At 36.1% G+C, this 21,646-nt stretch overlaps 2 protein-coding genes across 17 annotated transcripts in view; both read left to right on the top strand.

Annotated features, from left to right (window-relative positions):
* Positions 1 to 1,884: 1,884 nt before the first annotated feature.
* zgc:153867 lies at positions 1,885 to 16,478 on the top strand. 5 transcript variants are annotated; one of them, XM_087305270.1, is made up of 7 exons: positions 1,885 to 2,270; positions 5,963 to 5,990; positions 8,983 to 9,126; positions 10,636 to 10,809; positions 10,939 to 11,016; positions 11,231 to 11,273; positions 15,940 to 16,478. In XM_087305270.1, exons 1-6 carry the CDS (start codon positions 2,094 to 2,096, stop codon positions 11,257 to 11,259), a joined length of 630 nt encoding a protein of 209 aa, XP_087161396.1. In that variant the 5' UTR covers positions 1,885 to 2,093; the 3' UTR covers positions 11,260 to 11,273; positions 15,940 to 16,478. The 5 variants fall into 5 exon arrangements, with proteins under 5 accessions (XP_087161396.1, XP_087161395.1, XP_087161397.1 ...); XM_088651664.1 differs by lacking the exons at positions 1,885 to 2,270; positions 5,963 to 5,990 and adding exons at positions 5,043 to 5,212; positions 5,737 to 5,764; XM_087305269.1 differs by lacking the exon at positions 11,231 to 11,273.
* Positions 16,479 to 18,707: 2,229 nt separating this feature from the next.
* The window catches only part of LOC147831317 (uncharacterized), a 76,652-nt gene continuing 73,713 nt past the window's right edge, over positions 18,708 to 21,646 (top strand). For 5 of the 12 annotated variants that reach the window (XR_015523690.1, XR_015523699.1, XR_015523698.1 and 2 more), the window contains exon 1: positions 18,708 to 18,880. The gene's annotated coding sequence lies outside the window, so the exon portion shown is untranslated. Of the gene's footprint in view, positions 19,213 to 21,646 lie in introns of all 12 variants that reach the window. The other 7 variants (XR_015523695.1, XR_015523694.1, XR_015523692.1 and 4 more) reach the window with 2 other exon arrangements.

A 21,646-nucleotide genomic window follows, 5' to 3' on the forward strand; every position in this document is an offset into this window, starting at 1 on the left:
CTGCACTATAATCTATAGTGACAAAAACTGACCCTTGCTTTCAGTATAAATCAAAGGCGTTTGTGGTTTTTAAGAATTAAAAAGTGTATTTTTAAACAAAAACTTTGTTAGCATTCAGAAAAAAATAATCATTATAAATTCATGCAATAAAAATGGTTTATGACCTGTGGCTTACAGTAATTTGACTCGTTTTGTATTATTGATCATTCAGAAATCATAGAATATTAGTCAGTTTTGTTATTTTTATATTGTAATGTACAAAAATGAAAAAAAAAAACAGGATATAAAAAACACACAAATCCACCGATGCAAAGACTAAAGGGACTTTATTGTACTCTATACTCTATTGTCATTGCAACAATACAGCAAAACTTGGCAGCTCTTAGAAAGGACAGCAGTAATAAGAAATGTATAGAAATAGACAAAACAATAAACAAATATAACTGCAGAGAATTATAGAATATAATAACTATATAATAATTAACAATACATACAGTAAAATAATTGTGCCATGCATGTAGCTGGTGTGCAAACAGAAATGTAAAGTGTTGCACAAGTTATTAAAAATAATTGAGTTTGTGTAATTATCAGCAACAGAGTGGCAAACAAGAAAAGTCATAAAAGCATGTTAAAGCACAATGCAGAGCAGCAAAGCAAGAAACTGAACGTAAACAACAAATCAGGCAGATTTGTGCAGTTGTGACGAAGTTTAAACGTCAGCCTTACTAATTTAATTGAACAACCAAAAAAAAATACAAGTTTTCCAGATTCATGGACATAAGCTACCTGAAAGTGATGCACGCGATTCATTATGTCCTTTTTCTTCTTCTCAGCTCCAGACTGCTGTTGTCTTTTACAGACATAGAGCTGCAACTTGCATAAATTGTAGATATATGCTGCCCGCAGCCGTAAAGATAAGGGCCATATGCTGCACATATGCGGCGGAAAAAAATTACTTTTTGTTTTTTTGCGTTCGTCATAAAATTAGCTTTTAAAAATGTGTTTAACAATATATTATTAATATAGGCGACGCAGTGGTGCAGTAGGTCGTGCTGTCGCCTAACAGCAAGAAGGTCGCTGGTTCGAGCTTCGGCTGGGTCAGTTGGCGTTTCTGTGCGGAGTTTGCATGCTCTCCCTGCGTTCGCATGGGTCTCCTGCTGGTGCTCTGGTTTCCCCCACAGTCCAAAGACATGTGGTACAGGTGAATTGGGTAGGCTAAATTGTTTGTAGTGTATGAGTGTAAATGAATGTGTGTGAATGAGATGGGTTGCGGCTGGAAGGGCTGCGTAAAAACGTGCTGAATAAGTTGGCTGTTCATTCAGCTGTAGCGACCCCGGATTAATAAAGGGACTAAGCCGAAAAGAAAATGAATGAATGGATGAATTATCAATATATTTTTTATTTACACTGAGTTTATGTTAATGTTACTAAATATTAAACCTGCATACTCTGCATATAGAGAGCGGCAGTACTAAATACAACCAATATCCTATGTTGAGTAGTCTTAGGTGCAAATACTAAGGAAATTAACTTACTTTCACGGATCGTGATGATGCCGTTAGGATGAGATTCAAAAATTGCAGCTAAATTTGCGCTGTCACGTCACGTGACCAGCTACCGCACACATACACACATCTGATTGGTTGAAACATTGTATGATTGGTTGAAACATTGTATCATAAGCTCCACCCTTGTTGACCCTGGAACACTTAGAACTCAGCAATATCAAGACGTACGACACACACATTGATGCAATTGTAAAAATTAGATTCTATCCTATAGTGACACTGCTGTCTATTATTGACACCAACACCCTATAACACCCACATATGTACACGATTCTGACCTACATATAAATACAAGCGGAGAGAGTGAAACAGATTCAGTGAGACAGCCCTCCTACGCACACTCTCACTGCATGCACATCCACTGCATCAATTCATCCTAGATTCTTTCCCTCTACCTGCCTGCTTCTGCCTCCTTTCTTTCTTTTTCTTCTTTTCCACTATCAGAGGACATACATGCATTTCATCTGATTGAGCCTTTTGCTTGATTTATTTTGGCATTTCAAGGACACATTTCAAGGTCTAGAGATGGCACCGAAACGAGAACCGTCAATTAAAAAGTCTCCATCAGGGGGGACGTTACCAAGGCACGGACCACCGTTTCCTTGCCCCACCACAACACCGTTACCACCAAAATCAGCTCCAGAGTTGAAACCGAGGATGCTGCGCCCTTCAGATTCCCCCTTTGACCCCAGCACATTAGAGGTAAGTGACTGCCTAGCAACAGAGATTTTAATTAAGGAAATTCTCCTGACTAATCATTGTGAGCAACAGTTCATTAATATGTATCAGTAAAATAATAAGAAAATGAATAGCAAAAACAGAATTTAGATTGCATGTTATGGTGTGAACTTATTTATATTCTCTATAACAACATAGACTGCCCTATTGCCATCCAAGCATCAGATCTGAATTGGATTGTTATGAATAAATCATCAAGGTAATCTTTTTATGCAGCTTCTGGTTACCTCAGCATAGCACAGGGGAAACTGTGTCAACCCAGCCCCCAAATCTTGAGAGAATACTCCAGCTATATCAGGATTGAGAAATGGGGCAGCGATGTAGCTTGTCCAAGCCGAGCTGCATTACTGTCAACTTGAATTTCCCTTGAACCTGCTAAATATTGACTTTCTTCATAGATCTATGTTGGAATGAAAGGAGCAGATCATTCATAAGCAATCAGAGATTGAGTTACAGTATAATGTTTTTGCATGTGTGTATGAATTTAACAAATTAACGTTAGGGCCTACATCTTCCCTGTTGTTGATGAAACTGACTTTATAATGTCCTTTGTTTTGATAAATGATTCACAAATGATATTATATGACATATAATCAACACATCTGTGTTATAATCAACACTTCTGTGCTTATATGAATAATTGAAGTAGAGAAATTGAATCTTACAAACAAAAGCTTATTCGCATGCTTATATCAGGATTAGGAAATGTGGCAGCAATGTACTGTAGCTGGTCCAAGTCAAGGTGCTTTACTGTCAACTTGAATTTCCCTTGAACGTGCTAAATAATTGATTTTCTTCATAGATCTATGTTGAAATGATAAGAGCAGATCATAAACAATCTGATATTGAATTACAGTAGGCTCTAGTGTTTTTTTTATGTGTGTGTAGGAATTTAACAAAGGGCTTACAGTACATCTATCCTGTTGTTGATGAAATTGACTTTATAATGTCCTTTGTTTTGCTAAATAATTCACAAATCTTCTTATATGACATATAACATACACCTCTATGTGCTTTTATGAATAATTTAAGTACAGAAATTGAATCTTACAACAAAAGCTTATTCGCATGCCGTCACAAACATGCCAACCATCAGCATTCAAGATACACGTGTTTTGCTTATTGTGCAGTCAGTCATTATGGTGTAGTGATCTGCGTTGGGCGTGTGTTTGTCACTCTTTGTGTGTAAAAAGACTCATCCGCCAGTCACTGAAGGGAAGACCGAGTCATTTTCACGAGTCGGTTCTTTAAAAAAAAATGATTCGGTGACTATTTTACGTCATGACGTAGGCCGCTTTAGCAAAGTCCAGGCGTGGCGTTCTCTAGTGAAGCGTTCCTATAAATCAATTTTAGGTAGGCTATATATTGCTGTTCACATTTTTAAAGCTTTGAAATCTAGTAATCAAGATCTTTTTTTATTAATACTACTTATTTTATTTGATGATATAATCTTTTTATATTAATTATTTCTATTCATCCTGGATTAGTTTGTTGCCTCAACGTAATTTCCCAGGTAGCAAAGAATTCTGGCCCAGATTTGGCATAGAGCTGGCACAGCAGGCATTCTTCCAGCACTTGAATACAGCATGTGGACCAAACATGGCCTGGGTTTGGCAAAGGTGGCACCATCTTTAAAGTGGCACAAAAGATTTGGGCCAGATTTTAAATGTAGTATTTGGCCCAGATGTTAAAATTTGATATGTGGGCCATCTATGTTTGGCCTGTCTTGACCCACATTTAAAATACATTAAAATAATTTTTTATAATTATTTGAGACAAAGCATGCAGCATGCATAGTGTGCCTACTGCAATGCTTCATGGGTTTATTAATTGCATAGCAATCGTGCCACACCAACCTATTTGGCCAAGTTTAGGCCCAGTTATGTGCTATTAAATTAGCCGAGACTTGACCCAGATATGGTCCATGTTTGGCCCTTGTCTGGAAGCCAGACTTGGTCTAGTCATGAACCGTAATTTATTGCGGCATGTGGGCCAAGCAAAATCTGATTAGGTTGGCCAGAGGTGGGCCAGAGAAATTGTGCTATGTGTGTTACAACCAAGTTATAGTTGGAATTTACATAAAATAAAACTGAAAGTAGTTTACATATCTCTGTTGAAATATTAAAATGGTATTGGCCTATACTGTTTGTAAATACGCATTGGTGAAACATGAACATCTGTTCTCAACTGGGGTTCTGGAGCCAAAGTTTTTAATTTATCTTGAAATTATTTGAAATCTGTTAAAATTTGGACATTTATGCTTTGGAAAACATAATATGAGCTGGGCCTATGATCTTATTTTAGGAAGTCTAAGTGTGATTTATAGATCTAAAATATATTAATAGAGTCTTAAAACTTGATGGTAATAATTAAACACAGTTCATATTTAAATAATTTTCTAGTTTTGTTAAGTTCTACTATAATATAGGCTATTATTACCAAGGTCCATTCAAGTTTATTTTTTATAGTCTGTGCCTTAATTTAAAGTCGTGAACCATGGATGACACTAAAGTATAGCTCACCTTTTACCTTTTTCACCAAAAAATAAACAAGTGATAAAATAAGTGTGAAAATAAAGTTTTTCCAGTGATGAGTTGCAGCTGGAAGGAATATTAATATATTAATATTATTATTTGAATATTTTTAATATATTATAAATATTAAAAGGAACTTATTAATAAAGGGACTAAGCCGAAAATAAAATAATTGAATGAAGTTGATGACTCACTCCAACTCCTGACCGAATCGTTCATTCGGGTGTTGTGATGATATTCAGAAGATTCAACTCTAAGGAAGGACTCGTTCACGATCTCCTTCATAACCCAGCAGCGCTTGAGCGAGTCATCTCTCACACTCCCGCCGCGATATACACTCACACACCCGGAAAACAAGCCGCTGCAAAAATGGTACGGATATTAACAAACGTTTCATTTAAAAAATATGCTTAGGTACAACTTTTGTGTTTAAACACAGCCAAATGTAAGGTTTGGTAACTATATACAATGTTAGTAACGTTACTGAAAGAATGCCGTTCACGTTAGCCTTAGTTTTATGCTAGCTAACAGAGTTGTTACGCCATTTAGTACACAAAAAAAGTTAAATACGTATGCTAATTGTTCATTAATCTACTTTACATGAATTTAAGACTTTGATAGTTAACTCGCGTTCTTTTAAAATGGCCTGTTTTAGTTTTTCTGTCACTCGGTAGCACGGCTGTTGGTTAGCTGATTGTATTAGCTGGACAGTTTTAGCCAGGCATGAAAAACTTATCTAACTTTTCCAGTCGGACAGAAATGCTTTCCCAGACGGAGTTTATGGACAGCGATTATTTTTTATTTATGTATCATTATTATCAGAAGTCCCATTTGATTCACAGCTTTGCAAATGTGCATCATTTCATATTCATTAAATGTCGCTCTGTCTCAAACAGTCTGACTTCAGCGAGGATCAGATTCTTGGTGAGTTTGTCTCTCATTCAGATACATCCCACTTTGTTTCATTATATGTGTTATTTACTCCCATTTCTTCCTAGACATTCTGCGTTTTCCATCCCGCCTATGCTATTCTGCTCATGTTACTTTGCCCCTGCATTCCTCCAGCTTTCTTTCCTTACCTATGAACTGTTTTCCTTTGTCACGGTTGTATGTCACCTCCAGATTGAGTTTAACTTGGAACAAATACATGGTGAGTGCACTGTAAACCTTTTCTGTTATGGTGTCATTAAGTTTGCATGGTGTTAAAAGGACAACAAGCTGTTTGTTTGTGCGTCTGAAAACGCCTCACCTGCCTCCACCATTTAAAGTGAATTCTGTAATAAATAATTTTAAATCAGCTGCAGTAGTTATGATTGGTTTTATCTGAGAATTATTGTTTCGTTTTTAAAGTCTAGGCCTATCAGCGAATGGGTTTCTTGAATACCATTCACAGTCATATCTGTAGAGGGTGTGTCTGAGTCAGGAAGTGTTGAAATTCTGCTAACAAAAGAGTGTGACTGCTAACAGCTTTAATGTGTCAAACCGCTTCATCTAAACTTGAAGATATCGGTCATCATCTGTGTTACCATCAATGGTGTGAGCTTTTTTTGTTGTTTGGCCATTTAGGCTTCATCTTTGCTCTTGTTTGTTTAAGCAAAGGAGGTTGACATAATAGTGCTCGCTCTGGCGTTTTCCTATCATACCATATATGGTTAAACGCTCAATTTAAGGCATGCAAGGGAACAGCCACATTCCAGTGAGGAGGAAAAGCATTACAGACATGGGAGGTTTTTTGCTTTTGGGAAAGGCCTGTCTTAACGGGTAACATTCAGTTTTTTCTGATCTCTGGCTTTGAGTCAAAGTAGTAGTTTTATTTAGAACCTCTCAAAGTTTAACTGATAAAGCGAAACACTCAGTTATGGATTTTAGTTGAGGCTGTTAGTAATTTAGAGGTTTATTTTGTCATTTTATTTAAAAAGGTTTGTACATGCATATAGAAAAAAGAATATTTTTTTTCAAACATGTATATTGATACCCCCCCCCCCTTAACTAGGCATGATAACAATGCAGCCTACGAAACGGCACATATCTACATATGTATATATGTATGTGCAAATATACAAACACATAAATATTCAAATAACATAACTAAATAAAATAATAAATACATAAAAATAATTAATTGAAAAATAGATAATGACAAAATAGCAAAAACAATACAATAAAAAATCATGTTTACAAACACACATGTATGCAAGGTTGATACAATCATGAAAAACCTGGAAAAGTCATGGAATTATGAGATAACATTTCCAGGCATGGAAATTGCCTTGGAAAACTGAAAAACCCACAATATTTTGAGAAAGTCATAGAAATTAGTTTAACAAATGTCTGTATACTTAGTTGTCTTTACTTTTGTTCAGTCTATGGCCAAAAACATGCTCTCACACTATTTGTGCTGTTGTATTAACATTATCTAAATATGTTTTACATGGATAAAAAGATTTATATAAACTAAATAGATTGTTGCAATTTTAATGATATGCTGTTATAACTTTGAAGATGCATCATTTTTATTATTATTTAACATGTAAACGTAGACATTATATAAAACATATTTTAACAAAACAAAAATATAAAATATATACTTGAAAGTCCTGGAGAAATCATGGAAACGTCATTGGATTTTAGTTGTAAAAATGTGTATGAACCCTATGGTTCCCAAAAATAGACCAAGTCCTTCTGCTTGCTTTAATAAACGTTGGTTTCTCCAGTTCAATACAGTCCATTAATTCTTTTTCCCAAAATTCTATGGATTGAGCATGCCTGTGTATATTGCCGGTATAATGCAGTAGCCCTTGTGGCTTGAAGTTCCATAGGATACAAGCTTAGAATACAGAGCTTAGCATTTAAAGAGGTTTTTAACATTGAACATGTCTAACATACTTTCCAAAACTTTTGTATTTTAGGACATTGCCAAAGGCAGTGATTATTGTGTACCTCTATCGTGCAAACCTTTAGACCACACATTTGGAATATTAGCAGACATATGAAGTTTAACAGGGATTATACTTTATTATTAGTTAGTTTGAAATACTTTAGAAACACATTTGTATTACTTTGGCAATAAGCTCTGTGATCGGTATTACAATTCTCGTTTTTAAACAGACCTTTTTTATTTTTTTATATTGATTGTGCATATACCTTAGCCTATTTGTCAGTTATGTTCAACACAAGTTGAATAGAAATAACGTCGGTAACACTTTAGTTTAGGACACAGTTTTCTTCGTATTACATGCCTATTATTAAGATATTAACTGTTCGTTAGTAGTTAGAAAGTACGATCTTATTCTAAATCCCTAATACTACCCAATACCCAAACCCAACTTGCACCTTACTAACTATAATAAACAGTTAATTCATAATTGTTAAAGCTAATGGTGTTAAAGGTTTGTAAATACTGTGAATTGTGGCCTAAACTTAAGTGCTACTGAATTAGCTTTATGTATTTGTTTTACTTTATCTCCAAGTTTTGTGTTTTAATAAATTATGTGAATTAATAAAACTTGGTTATATTTATTTAAACAAATCTAATCTATTTTGTTTTATGAATGTAGTTTTTTTTATGCTAATGTATTCCTGGTCAATTAAACATCATTGCCAATGTAATATTTAAGAAATAAATGTTGTGTTACTGCTTTGTATTTTTAGACTGTGTAAAGTATAATAAGGTTAATAATGTAGATTGGCAAAAATCTTAAATGGCTAATGTTTGAATATTTGACTAGCTTATTAATGTGATCTAAAGGTCTCCTAAAGTGTATAATGGCTAAAGGTGGACAGATAAGATGTCTGTGGTCATTCAGCTTGTCACAACTAGGCTGAATAGAGACCGCAGAAAATAGCCTTGAGTGGCATTAATATTGATGGCTGGTGCAGGGTTTCTCATTGTGCTGATCCATTGGGCTCCTTAAATTAAGTCAGGCTCTTTAAAGCAATGGCCTGCCATTATGTGTTTACCATCGAGTATTATTATATTATGTCCTATTTTAGTGCATAATAAAACCAACCGTGTGTGTGTTTCATCCCTGTTTATTTCTATTTGCTTTTTTTCTGTCTATCATGCATGTTTCTCATCTTTTCTGTTCTCTGCTCATTTCCCAGCATTTTGTTTAACTTTATTTAATCACTAATCTCTGCAGAATTCAAAGAAGCCTTCCTCCTGTTTGACCGGACGGGAGATGGGAAGATCACATACAATCAGTGTGGGGATGTGATGCGTGCGCTGGGCCAAAACCCTGTAAATGCTGAGGTGCTCAAGGTCTTGGGCAACCCAAAAGCAGAAGGTAGGACGACGGTTCCATTCTGAACAGCATGCATCCCTTTTGATTGGTTTTAGCATCTGTAATTAGAACTACCGGTTCAAAAATTCAACTCATTCTTTGAGTCATTGGAGGGCTATTCCCTGCAAATGTTAGTCTTGCCATGAAGAAAATGAAGAAGTAATGCTACAACTACTGTGAAATACTCAAATGTCTCTGCCAGTGTTTTCAAAGAATTATATTTGATTTTCCAAAGTCATACAAGTGCCAATTTCACATCTGTCGAATCCATAATAAAACCTTTTGCTCATAAATGTAAAACGTATAAGATAAAATCAATATTTGTTCTGTAGAGAGCCAACTCTTATCCTTTTGGTTAGCATTGTTTCTTTTGGGTTGTGCAGTTCAATTCACAGAATTTCTACAAAGTATGCTGTACTGTAAACTCGCATCCTTTTTTTGGTCACATCCATAACGCATGTTTATTGTCCTTATTTAAAATATACAAATGTTTACAGATTGATATTTTTTTTATCCCATAACTGGTGTGCGTTTTTGGAAAATATAAACATGTTTCAGTAAATAATGTTAACAAATACGGTCTCTGTGAATTTATGTTTTGAGTTTTTACTGCAGATGTCACATCCATGATGCTAAAATTACTCTGGAGCAAATGGTTTTATTTAAATAATTTCTTTCTGCCCTTTAAAAACATTCACCGCAAAGAGCCCTACCCTAGCTTTTGGCTAGTTTTTAAGTTTGGTGTAAAATTGTGCAGCGATAATGTCAAAATTCGGAATACTAGTTTGGTTCTTCCCTCAAGCTTTTCCTTAAACTTTGCCTTTTTTAAAATACACAATTGGTATAAAAGTTGGTGTTCAGTATGGTTTATTACATTGTATGGCAAATTATGTTTACTATAGAAGATATTGTACTGATACTGAATAAACTGAAAACCTGTTGTAAAATTGCATGGGAAAATCTTAAAAGACTGTGGCAAACGATTGTTCCAGCTTGCCACTCTAATGTGCTCTTTAGTTGCGTGCGTGCGTGTGTGTGTATGCTTGTGTGTATAGTATAAAGCACAACTATCTAAATTTTTCCTGCCAATATTTTTACTCAACCCACAAATCTTACAATATTATTAGCAGTAAAAAAAAATCGCTACAAGTTTTTTTCCTCTCTTAAAGTATATTAATATGTAACGATACTAAATGTTTGTTTTCAGTATTGGCTTATGGTACAAAATTTGAAGACAGAAATGAGATCGCTTAATGTTCATTCAGGATAAGTTTCAATGAAAGGTTTTGATCCACTTCAAATGTTGCTTACTTTTGTAACAACACATCACTGGCCTAAAAGGTCAGGAGTTCTCATAGTCAGCCTGAACCTAGCCTATCATTATTGCTGCGCCATCTATTTGCACAAACATTAATACTTAGATCAAATGTGTCAGTAATGGTAGGTCTTGCTTCCTGTATAATATGGAAATAAATGCTATCTTGTCTGATTAGAGGCTTCTTTGTTCCTCAGAAATGAACCATAAACTGCTGGACTTCGAGCAGTTTCTGCCCATGCTCCAGGCCATCGCCAAGAACAAAGACCAGGGCACGTTTGAGGACTTTGTGGAGGGGCTTAGAGTATTTGACAAGGAAGGCAACGGCACAGTCATGGGTGCTGAGCTCCGCCACGTTCTCACCACACTGGGTAAGCCGGCCAGGTCTCCTGTGAGGATATATATAACCACCGACTCCACATCTAGGCCACTGAATGTCATAATAGGTAAATGGAATATTAGGATAAAGTGCTCTAGTTGATAAACCTGTATCTTTATAGGGGAAAAGATGACCGAAGAGGAGGTAGAAACACTTCTAGCAGGACATGAAGATGCTAACGGTTGCATCAATTACGAAGGTAAACTATAAAGTTTGATTTATGTATTTAGTTTCACAAAGAGAGAGCCCTCACTGTTTATCTGATGATCTTAACGGTAGTTATTTTAGTCCAAACTTTAGGAATGTGTTTGGAGTTAAATTATTATTTTGACGGTATTCTACTGTTATGCATCGCAGTGAAAAATCTTTTGATGATAGCATGCGATAACTGTAACTGAACTGATCTTCCACAGCCTTCGTTCGCCACATCATGTCTGGCTGAGAGATGCCTCTGGTGTACGTCCGCCTCCTGACCTCCACATTTATAACACGTGAAGCAACAATCTATCCAGGTCTTTTCTTTAATGCTCTAGACGCACATGATTGCATAGTCTACTCCTTATTTCTTCGCATCTTTCAGCATAGTCATTCACAGCGTAGCTGTGCATCATGTGACGTCTAGAGCTAGAGAGCCTGGTTGGATGCAGTTTGATGGTTTTGACATATGGTTGGAATTTTCCCTATCTCTGCAGCAGCCTTTTCTCTGGCCCCTGGCTGCAGCATGCTATCTGCATGTGGCCGTCCCTGCAACGGCTCTCAGAGGCGAAAGGGCGACTGCACTGCTTCAGATGTGAGCACAGGTTAAAGGACTTGACATATGTTCGTTCTAAAGCCCAAGGTGTACTAGGGTTTGTGCGCAATTCAGATTGTGTGTGATGTACAGTAGAGATCAAAATTAGAGAACAGTTTATAAATATAAAGTTTTTTTTGAAAAATTTGAAGAGATTTTAGTCAATGATGTACCATACTTGTTATTTTTATTTTACTGTGCTAACCAGTGCAAGACAGACCCAGGTCAGTTAGCAATTCAAGCTGCAGTGTTCTCCACATTATCTCGTCCTCTTGTGCGTTTTGTTTTTTATGAAGAACCAGATTTGGAACAAGCGACTTCTTTTGCTATGGCTGAAAGGATCATCTCTTTTGTCTTTATCTGGACTGCCAGCTAAAATGGGGTTTGTTAAATAATTAAAGCAGCACTATGGAAGTGTTTGACCTTTAAAATAACAGTCTGAAACTATATCAGTGGTAGAAAAACGCCTAACTAGATGTATTCAGATGCTCTGGCTTCCAGATCTTTTACCTGAAATAACCATGCAGCTTTTTGTTGAGCCATCCAGTACCCACAGCCACTATGGACATTTATATAAATGCCTGAGCGGAACAGTGAGATCTGCTTTAGGGCAAATTTCGCAGGTTGTTTTTGTATACTAGGTGGAGTTGGCCAAAACAGATTTAATATAGAAGGAATACAAGCGCCAAGGCAGACCCACTAAAGAAAACTGAAAGTGTTTTGGCAAAGGAAGCCAAGAAAAAGTGAGTCCAATCAAACATGAGGCCAAATACCGATTTGAATTGGTTTTCATTGAACTGGCTTACACTCGATTGCGCTAACTGAAATGATTTTTGTGAAATAAAGTGCAGTATAACACAAGCTATTTTACCTCATCGATGAATATGCAGCAAGGTTATAGTTTTGCATTTTTCATTAGTTTTAGTCTTTTTCGTTATGACTTATTTTCAAATTCAGTTTGTTTTAATTGATTTTTTGAGGTAGATTTACTAGTTTTTCTTAGTTTTTATATTTTGAATTTGCTTAGTTTTTTTTAGTTTAAGTATAAGTTTTTTTTTAAGTTAATAAAGATATTTAATAGGTGCAAGAAAATGTGTGCAAGACTGCTTTTGAGGCTAGATATACAGTTGTGATGAGAAATTTGGATCTTTAACCCAAACCAGATGTTTCGTGACATTTCTCCCATGTTTTGACCCAACATATCAAAAATATGTAGTCAGCAATCATAATTTCAGTCAGTTAAAACATCATCATGATCTGAAAAGTTTCTTAAAATTAAGTTCTGCAATTTGTAGATAAGAGTGCTTGCATGAGACTCTAATCATTATGAATGATTCAGTTGAATTTGGTGAACTAGTTGAACCGGTTGACTTAGGGCCTACTCGCACTATGGTATCCAAACTGTACCCAGGCCCGTTTCCCGGATTGTTTGAGCACGGTTCACTTGGCTGGCCCTGGCCCGGTTGGAAGAGGTGTGCCTGAGCGTGGTTCACTTTGGCTTTGGCGCGGTACACTTATGTGTGAGTGCAACACGCACCTACGCCTGAAAATGAAAGCAAGACGTGACATTTCAGAGACTGTTTGATATGGATTTATTAATCATTCTAACACCTCAATAAACCCAAACTGTCGTAGTTTATTAAAGACGCAAACCCCTCACTGCACCACAGCTGCGCCTTCACCAAATCTCCTAATTCCTGCAGCACAAGGACTTTATGATTGCTTATGAGCATCAAAAGTGGCGGATATGTTTGTCGAAATATTTGACTGTGTCTCACTTCATCCCAAACGACTAAAACAATATAACTAGAGAAATCTCCACTGTGCTGAGCTAGAGCGCTTCTCTACTAAACAGTGCATCATCGATGTCGTAAGCGTGCCTAGGCCCGAATGTAATGAGTGCGTGCCGTCAGGGGAGACAGGAGGGGGGACAAGCTTGCTTTGGTCCGGTTCAAGGCAACTGTACACAATGCGAGTACGCCCTTAGAGGTGAAAAAAACAATTTGTTTACGATCAGTAATACATAAATAAAACTCATTATTAACCTTGATGCAGTAAATTGCACTGCCAACAGTAAGGTTTTATGTCCATGATAATGGGCAATTGTGCATATCAACCACAAGGCTGAGCTGTTAGAAACTTGCATAGTGTTGCTTTAATGAATTTACCACCAGAATCAGGTTAACACTAATATCTAGGAGGAATCTCTAATAGGAGTTCTCTAATTTTGATCAATGTTTTAAGTTTTTATACTGCATGTGTTTAACTCATGAAATATGACACCTGTGCTTTGCAAGTAAGAGGGAATTTAAAGATACAAGCAACTTTATCTTTTATTGCTTGTAAGTTTTGGACAGAAAGTATTGACATTGGACAAAGATGAATCTTTCTAGTGCACACGTGTCATTTTCCTGTTTGTGTGTGGTGCTGTTTGACTGTGAACAGTATGCTTTGGGCGTTAGATTTAATTCCGGTGTTGTGAAAAATCTGTACACACCATTCCTGTGCTCCCCAAAGCAGTGCAGTTGCTTTTATTATTAACTAACCAATCAAATTGCAGTGATTTTAGGCTGTTTTTGCTGATCTTTCTCTCCCTTTTCCTGATGGAGGCTGAACCATAGCTCAACTCTACGATCTCTCATTACTGTGCTGTGAAACCATTTCCACTCTTGCCTTGTAGAGGAAAACCAGAAGGAGCTTTTTTAACATTTTCTTGATTTCCTAGACCTGGTTAAGTCTTTGAGCTAAGGTTGAGTAGGAGCTAGCCATGATCTTGCTCTCACCCTGTTTCTCACCACTAAAGAATGAGTAGAACTGGGGAATGGCTTCAAACTACAGCAAATGTGGCAGGCAGAGATCAGTTTGAGTTGACTGGTTGGTGAGGATCTGTAGAGGGCATTTGGCTTTATGCACAGCAGTGGCCAAAACTGAATGATATTTGGACAAGATTTGCATTTAATGAACCTACAACTTGGGGCTGGGTTATATGACACACATCTCTTTCACGATGTGCCATCTCTTATCCTGATAACGATACATCACCAACAAAAGCTGTTTCTATTCATGTGTATACTCTCAAATGTACTCTTCATATGTGATGATTATCTCACTCTATTTAAAACAGGGCAATTTTTTTAATTTTTAATTTTTATTTAGAAACCTAAAATAAGCGATAACTAATAATCTTTCCAGAAGCTTACAGATTACAGATGCAAAGTGTAAAAACTGTACTAGGAATGCACTGAAAGTATTCCCAGATTACCTCATAAGAACGATTTCTGTCATAGAAAACTCAGAAACATTGAGATGATGGTTGTGTGATTTTTAAAATGAGAGTATGTGTATTTAAAGTCAGTCTGTCAAGATAAAATCGCTTAAAACGTTGTTACTCCAAATGGGGAGGACCATGGCATACACCACAAACAAATTTGGCTCACCCAATTTACCTACAGCATGTCTTTGAGGCCGTGGAGGAAACCCTTGCCCACCTAGGGAGAACATGCAATGTCCACACAAATGCCAACTGACCCAGCTGGGTCTTGAACCAGTGACCTTCCTGCTGTGTGGTAACAGAGCTAACCATTGTGCCACTGTGTTGCAAACATAAAATTATTTTTATATTTGTTTTTTTTTTATTGCAAAGAGATACAGTTCACAATAGCTGTTAGACATTGCCTATTAAATCCCCTAATTAGGGAAAGAAAACCAAGCAATTACATGATTCCTCATGATAATACCAGGTCATTAGAAAAACATTTAGTGTTTAACCCTGTATATGTCAAAAATTGTATTCTTAATGGACTTGAATTTGACTTGAAACCTGACTTGAATATATATATATATATATATATATATATATATATATATATATATATATATATATATATATATGAATATATATATATATATATATATATATATATATATATATGAATATATATATATATATATATATATATATATATATATGAATATGAATATATATATATATATATATATATATATATATATATGAATATGAATATATATATATATATATATATATATATATATATGAATATGAATATATATATATATATATATATATATATATATATATATATATATATATTAGTCATATTGCACAGCCCTACTACAAATGTAAATAAAATAACATTTAATAAACGTATTACATTGTGAGTAGGAAAAGATGTGACTTAAACACTTCTGAAATGAATATTTGAACAATTAGAACCATTTGTTTTCCCCCTAATATGCTGTAGTTTGGGTTGATCCCCTTTTGATGCACAATGGACCCTAACTTGTTTTTATTTCTTCTCTTCTTTTTCACAGAGCTCGTCCGCATGGTCATGAGCGGTTGAAGATAAAGACCACATCCATTTGTTTGTCTTATTTTCTATGTAATAATTTCTGTGTATTTTTTTTCTTCTTCCTATTCATTCCCTCACCTTCATTTGCTTAGTGGCTCCAGTCGTTTTTCTTGTGTGTGTGCACTCATTTGGGTATTATTATTAGAAGTGCCTTTATCTTCTTTAAGTTCCCATATGACTCCCCAAGAGATAGAGCTCCTGTCCTGTGGTATTCAAACCATATAGCGATATGAAAAAGATCTCTTGTGTGCTGAAGCGCTCTGCAATAAAAGCTCTTGATGCAGCACATATCGGCAGCGTGTACGCAATATCTAGTGTATCCTCAGGCATCTCTGCTGAACTGTGCTGGAGTAGAAATGTCGTGTCTGGCCAGATGTTTGTTTTTGGCCTTTTCACAGTAACTTTTTCAATTTGAGAAATTATGTACCAGAAAGGCAATAACATTTTGTTTTAATTAACTCGGAATGTTTTCGCGGTCCAATAAAGTACATTTTAAACAAACTACCCGTCTTATTATTTCAGATTCTGTGTATTTTTTTTTTTTTTTTAAACACGTCTTGCGCTTCTGTTGTTTGCAGATAGATGGCAGTATCCTTACACTTGTTGAGAGCTGAACTGACCTCAGTTCCTTAAATTGATTGTGCTTCATTGTAAAAACCAAGCTGTCTGGAGTAAAATTAGAGCAAATTGCTGAACTTCTTGTGCAGTTAGATTAATGCAATCCAAAGGATCACTATTTGGTTTCGGGTCAGCACCTTAAATTAAAAGCAAATGTTGTTGGCACTAAGATGTTTAGTGCTCAGACCTAATTTGTCTCAATTGGTTATAAGGGCAAACCCCAGGCTGACAAGCTTTTCTAAATTGTCCTCATCTATTAACAGCTTTAAGCATTTACATCTTTGTATATTTATTTAAAAATAAGCAACAGGAAATGAAATGAAGATTTGTTTATATTTGGTTTATTTAAATGATTATGCTATAAGATATGAGGTTAATACATTTACATTTAAAGAGGAATCTACATTTTATTAATTGCAAAAATGTGAAATTGAGTGTTTTTTTTAAAAAACAAAACAAAAAGGCAAAGAAATGTGCACAAAACTATGTATAATATACACTCACCGGCCACTTTATTAGGTACACCTGTCCAACTGCTTAACAAAATATTTTAAGCAACCAATCACGTGGCAGCAACTTAATGCATTTAGGCATGTAGACAAGATCAGTGGTTCCCAAAGTGATGGTCGCAGGACAGTGACTGGGTCGCTTGGTGATTTCCAAAAGTCAAATAATTAATTAAACTATTAGAATTACCATATTTTATCCATAACCCACAAAAGATAAAAATAGTAGTTAATAGTTACATAAAAAAAGCAACAACATGCAAATTAAAAGCCATCAGCCTTTTAATTTTTAAAAGGATTGTTGTGTTTTTGTAATATTAACAACACCGCAATAGAGTCAGCGGCAGCAGATTGATTTTTTAGCACCAGGTTAAACTTTCTCACACCTTTATGGCAGTCAAATACATTAAAAACAAATACAGGCCACCACTGAACATTGGGGATGATCTCTGAGTGGCGGTTTGCAAAATTAAACCAAGAATACAGTTGTGCTGAAAACATTGCTCACCAGTCTCTTTAGATGAGGTTAATTTTAAATGAATAAATTTCTATAAATTATTTCCTAATGTGGTTGTTAGACTGTTCAGTATGCTTGTGTTTATATAGGCCTATTGTTGTTTGCAATATTTATAACCACCTCAGAGTCACTGGCATTGTTATTTTGGAAGTCGCAGGCTGAAAAGTTTGGGAACCCCTGATCAAGACGATCTGCTGCAGTTCAAACTGAGCATCAGAAGGGGGTTGAAGGGTGATTTAAGTGATTTGGAATGTGGCATGGTTGTTGGTGTCAGACAGGCTGGCCTGGGTATTTCAGAAACAGCTGATCTACTGGCATTTTCATGCACAACCATCTTTAGGGTTTACAGAGAATGGTCCAAGAAAGAGAAAATATCCAGTGAGTGGCAGTTCTGTGGGCGCAAATGCCTTGTTGATGCCAGAGGTCAAAGGAGAATGACCAGACTGGTTCGAGCTGATAGAAAGTGTGTTTAAATATATATATGGACACACTCACACTATATACTGGATCATCGCCTTTCATCAAAGTGGTCCTAAAACTATTGAACAACCATTCATGTATTAGGACAGTTTAAAAAAATATTTTGATCCACTTCAAATGTTGACTATTGTATAATAAAACACAGCCTATATTATACATAAGCCTGTCTGTACATGATATATCAGAGTGTATACTTCTTATTTAATCATCTATACACTATTACAGTGTGCTCATGTCATTGGCCTATCAACATTTCCTGCTTGTGGTCAAACTCTTTCATAATCAAGAGGCAATTCAATCATGTCTTAATGTTAAAACAGCTATCATAACATAATCAATATATGGGATTATTTTGGATTCTCTGAAGCCATAGAAATAAAAAATGTAAAATAGGAAATAGGTTAGGACCCTTGCTATTGTTTACATCCCTCAAAATGGTATATTTGTGTTAAAGGTAAAAGAGCATCATATGATTATTTAAGAGAACCTATGATTATAATCTGAGGGTTTGTTTAGGTGTGCTGAAATACCCCATGATGCATTGTGTGCCAAGACGAGCCCATCAACAGCTCACTGACCTTTTCTCTCTCTCTCTTCTCGGCACCAGTCAGAACTATTCCCCTCTCATTAGACCACACACACACCGAGGCAGAGAGAGAGCCAAGTATCATCCAGCACTGCTGAATAGCTCCTCCACTAATTACTGAATTCATTCAGCGCGGATGTGTGTGGATGTGCAGTGCAGCTCTGATTCTGCGCGCGCTCGTGCGAATGTGTCGGAGGCAAGTGAAGTGTATTGATTATTTTAATCTGCCTATTTGTGAGTGTGATCCTCGTGGCTCTGCATTCGACAGGGGAATCGCTAATGGGCCTCAGCGCGGGCCTCCTCAGACTCTCCCCGTCCAATTAACTTTCAGCCGGAGTCTGGCAGGAGCGCGAGGAGGCTGGACGCGGACACGCCGAGATCCCACACACATATTCCCACAGGCTGCGGATTCACCAAAGCCTTAAGGCCGGAATGTCATTACCTCTCGCTTTTAATTAAAGCTTTCTGCCTTCGTTTTAGCTTCCTGTCTCCGACATCATGCCCAGGTAGAATCCCAGAATCGTTTGGGTTCGTTTTGCTTGTTTTTCTTTCTCTCCCAGTTACTTATTTTTTTCTTCCGTAGTGGTGTTTGGTATAAACGTTTTAAACACAGTGGACGATTTAAAATGAAGTGGATAGTATAGCCTTATTGATTTTAATAATATTATTTTGGTAACAACCATTAACGTTAACTGACGTGAACAACAAATACACTTTTATAAATCTTAGTTGTAGACATGCTAGGTATTTATCGTCAAAGATAATGACATATTTGTTTTAACTAGGAGGTATTGAGTAGTATATTTTGGTCAACATTTGAATACACACATAATTCATAAGGCACAAGCCTGTGATACAAACAGGAAGAGATGGTTCACCCAAAAAGACATTTTAGTCATCATCTATTTACTTGTTTCAAACCTTTATGAGTTTCCTACACAATAAGGTATTTTGAAAAATGTTGGAAACCTCTAACCATTTACTAACAGTATTTGTTATTGCTACTATGGAAGTCACTGCTACAGCTTACAGCTTTCTTCAAACTATTGGGGTGTTCAACAGAAGTTTTGGAACCATTTGATGGTAAGTAAATTTTTGGGGGGTAAAGTATACCATTAACATTGAGCGGGTATAACATAAACACTGAGTGGGTTTAAAAACACATTTTTAGGCCCTTATTCTCCCACCAAAAAAAAAAACATTTCTACAACACAGAAATATATATCAGCCAATCAGCCTAAGCTGGTTGGCTGTTTTTAGCTGGTTGACCAGGCTGGTTTTAGAGGGGTTTTGGCCACTTCAAGTTTCCAGCCTGGTCTTAGCTGGTCAGGCTGGAAAATGACCAGCTAAAACCAGCTTGACCCGCCTGGTTTAAGCTGGACATAGCTGGTTTTGGCTGGGCTTCCAGCCTGTCTAGGCTGGTCAAGCTGGTTTTAGCTGGTCATCTCCCAGCCTGACCAGCTAAGACCAGGCTGGAAACCAGCCTGAAAGTGGCCACAACCCCTCTAAAACCAGCCTGGTTGACCAGCTAAAACCAGCCTAGGCTGGTTTAAGCTGTTTGTTTTTTCAGTAGGGATGCTCAGTTTTTCAACTTTGGTTTCTGAATAGATCTGCTTTTGAATGAATATTTTAAAGAAACCTGTCAACATTGACTTTAATATTAAGATTAACAAATACAATGAAAGTCAACGACTAAAGGATCCCAACACTAATAAAGTAATAAACTAATAAAGGTTTGAAACATGTAAAGGGTGAATAAATGATGACCAAATTGTCATTTATGAGTGAACTATCCCTGTACTTCCTGTTTAACAGTTAAATTCTGTATCACAGGCCCTTATGAATTGAGGGAATTCAAATGTTGTCTTACATATAGGCTTCTCGATACCTCGAACACTGAACCAAAGTTGAACAGCTGAGAATTTCTGTGTTGTGGAAATATTTTTGTTGGTAAGAGAATAAGGGCCTAAAATGTGTTTTTAAACCCACTCAGTGTTTGTTTTTGTTACCCACACAATAATGTTATAATTCAACCCCTAAAAATACAATTTACTTAAAATCAACTGGTTCCAAACCCTCTGTTGAACACAAAACAACTTTGATATTTTGAAGAAAGCTGGAAGCTGTGAACATTGACTTTAATAATAACAATAACATATACTACACAAGTCAACGGTTACAGGTTCCAACATTTTTAAAAACAACAGTGTCAGGAACTTAAAGGTTTGAAACGAGTAAAGGGTGAATAAATGATGACCAAATTGTCATTTATGAGTGAACTTTCCCTTCCTGTTTAACTGTTGAATTCAGTATCACAGGCCCTTATGCATTGTGTGAATTTAAATGTTGTCTAACATATCGGCTACTGGATACCTCGTACAGTCAGATGACAGTCATTCAGAAAACAAAAGTTAAAAAACAAAAGTTATTTTGTTTTGAAAAATGTTGGAAACCTGTTACTGTTGACCAGGGGTGGACTTCATTTGGGGGCCCTAAGCAATTCCAGGTATAGCCCTGCTAAAAAAAAAAACTGCTTAAACCAGCATAGGCTGGTTGGCTGGTTTTAACTGGTTGACCAGCCTGGTTTTATTTTGAAACATGCAGGTTTTATTTTGAAACAATGGCTGGTTTTAGAAGGGTTTTGGCCATTTCCAGGCTGGAAATGGCTGGAAACCAGCCTGGAAATGACCAAAACCCCTCTAAAACCAGCCATTGTTTCAAAATAAAACCTGCATGTTTAAAATATATTTAAAGTGGAACCTTTATCAACTTAATGTAAAATTAAATACATAAAACTCACAAATAAAAAACAAGTTCACAACAGTAAGCCATATTTGTGATTTAGATTTTAATATTTGTGTATCAATATCTGATTCTGTGACTTAAAACTGCTGTTTTAACCTAATGTAAAATTAAATCAAGTTTAATTCCCAGTCAAACTAATCTTTTCACCATTTTTCAT

The sequence above is a fragment of the Danio rerio genome, chromosome 23 (assembly GCF_052040795.2).
Source record: "Danio rerio strain M-AB ecotype USA chromosome 23, GRCz13ab, whole genome shotgun sequence".
NCBI classification, from domain to species: Eukaryota; Metazoa; Chordata; class Actinopteri; order Cypriniformes; family Danionidae; genus Danio; species Danio rerio.

Coding starts and splice junctions, on each gene's coding strand:
- zgc:153867 (XM_087305270.1), top strand. CDS start 2,094: ATGGCACCGAAACGAGAACCGTCAATTAAAAAGTCTCCATCAGGGGGG. Junction 2,271..5,962: donor TTGACCCCAGCACATTAGAG/GTAAGTGACTGC, acceptor TGTCACCTCCAG/ATTGAGTTTAACTTGGAACA. Junction 9,127..10,635: donor GGGCAACCCAAAAGCAGAAG/GTAGGACGACGG, acceptor TTTGTTCCTCAG/AAATGAACCATAAACTGCTG.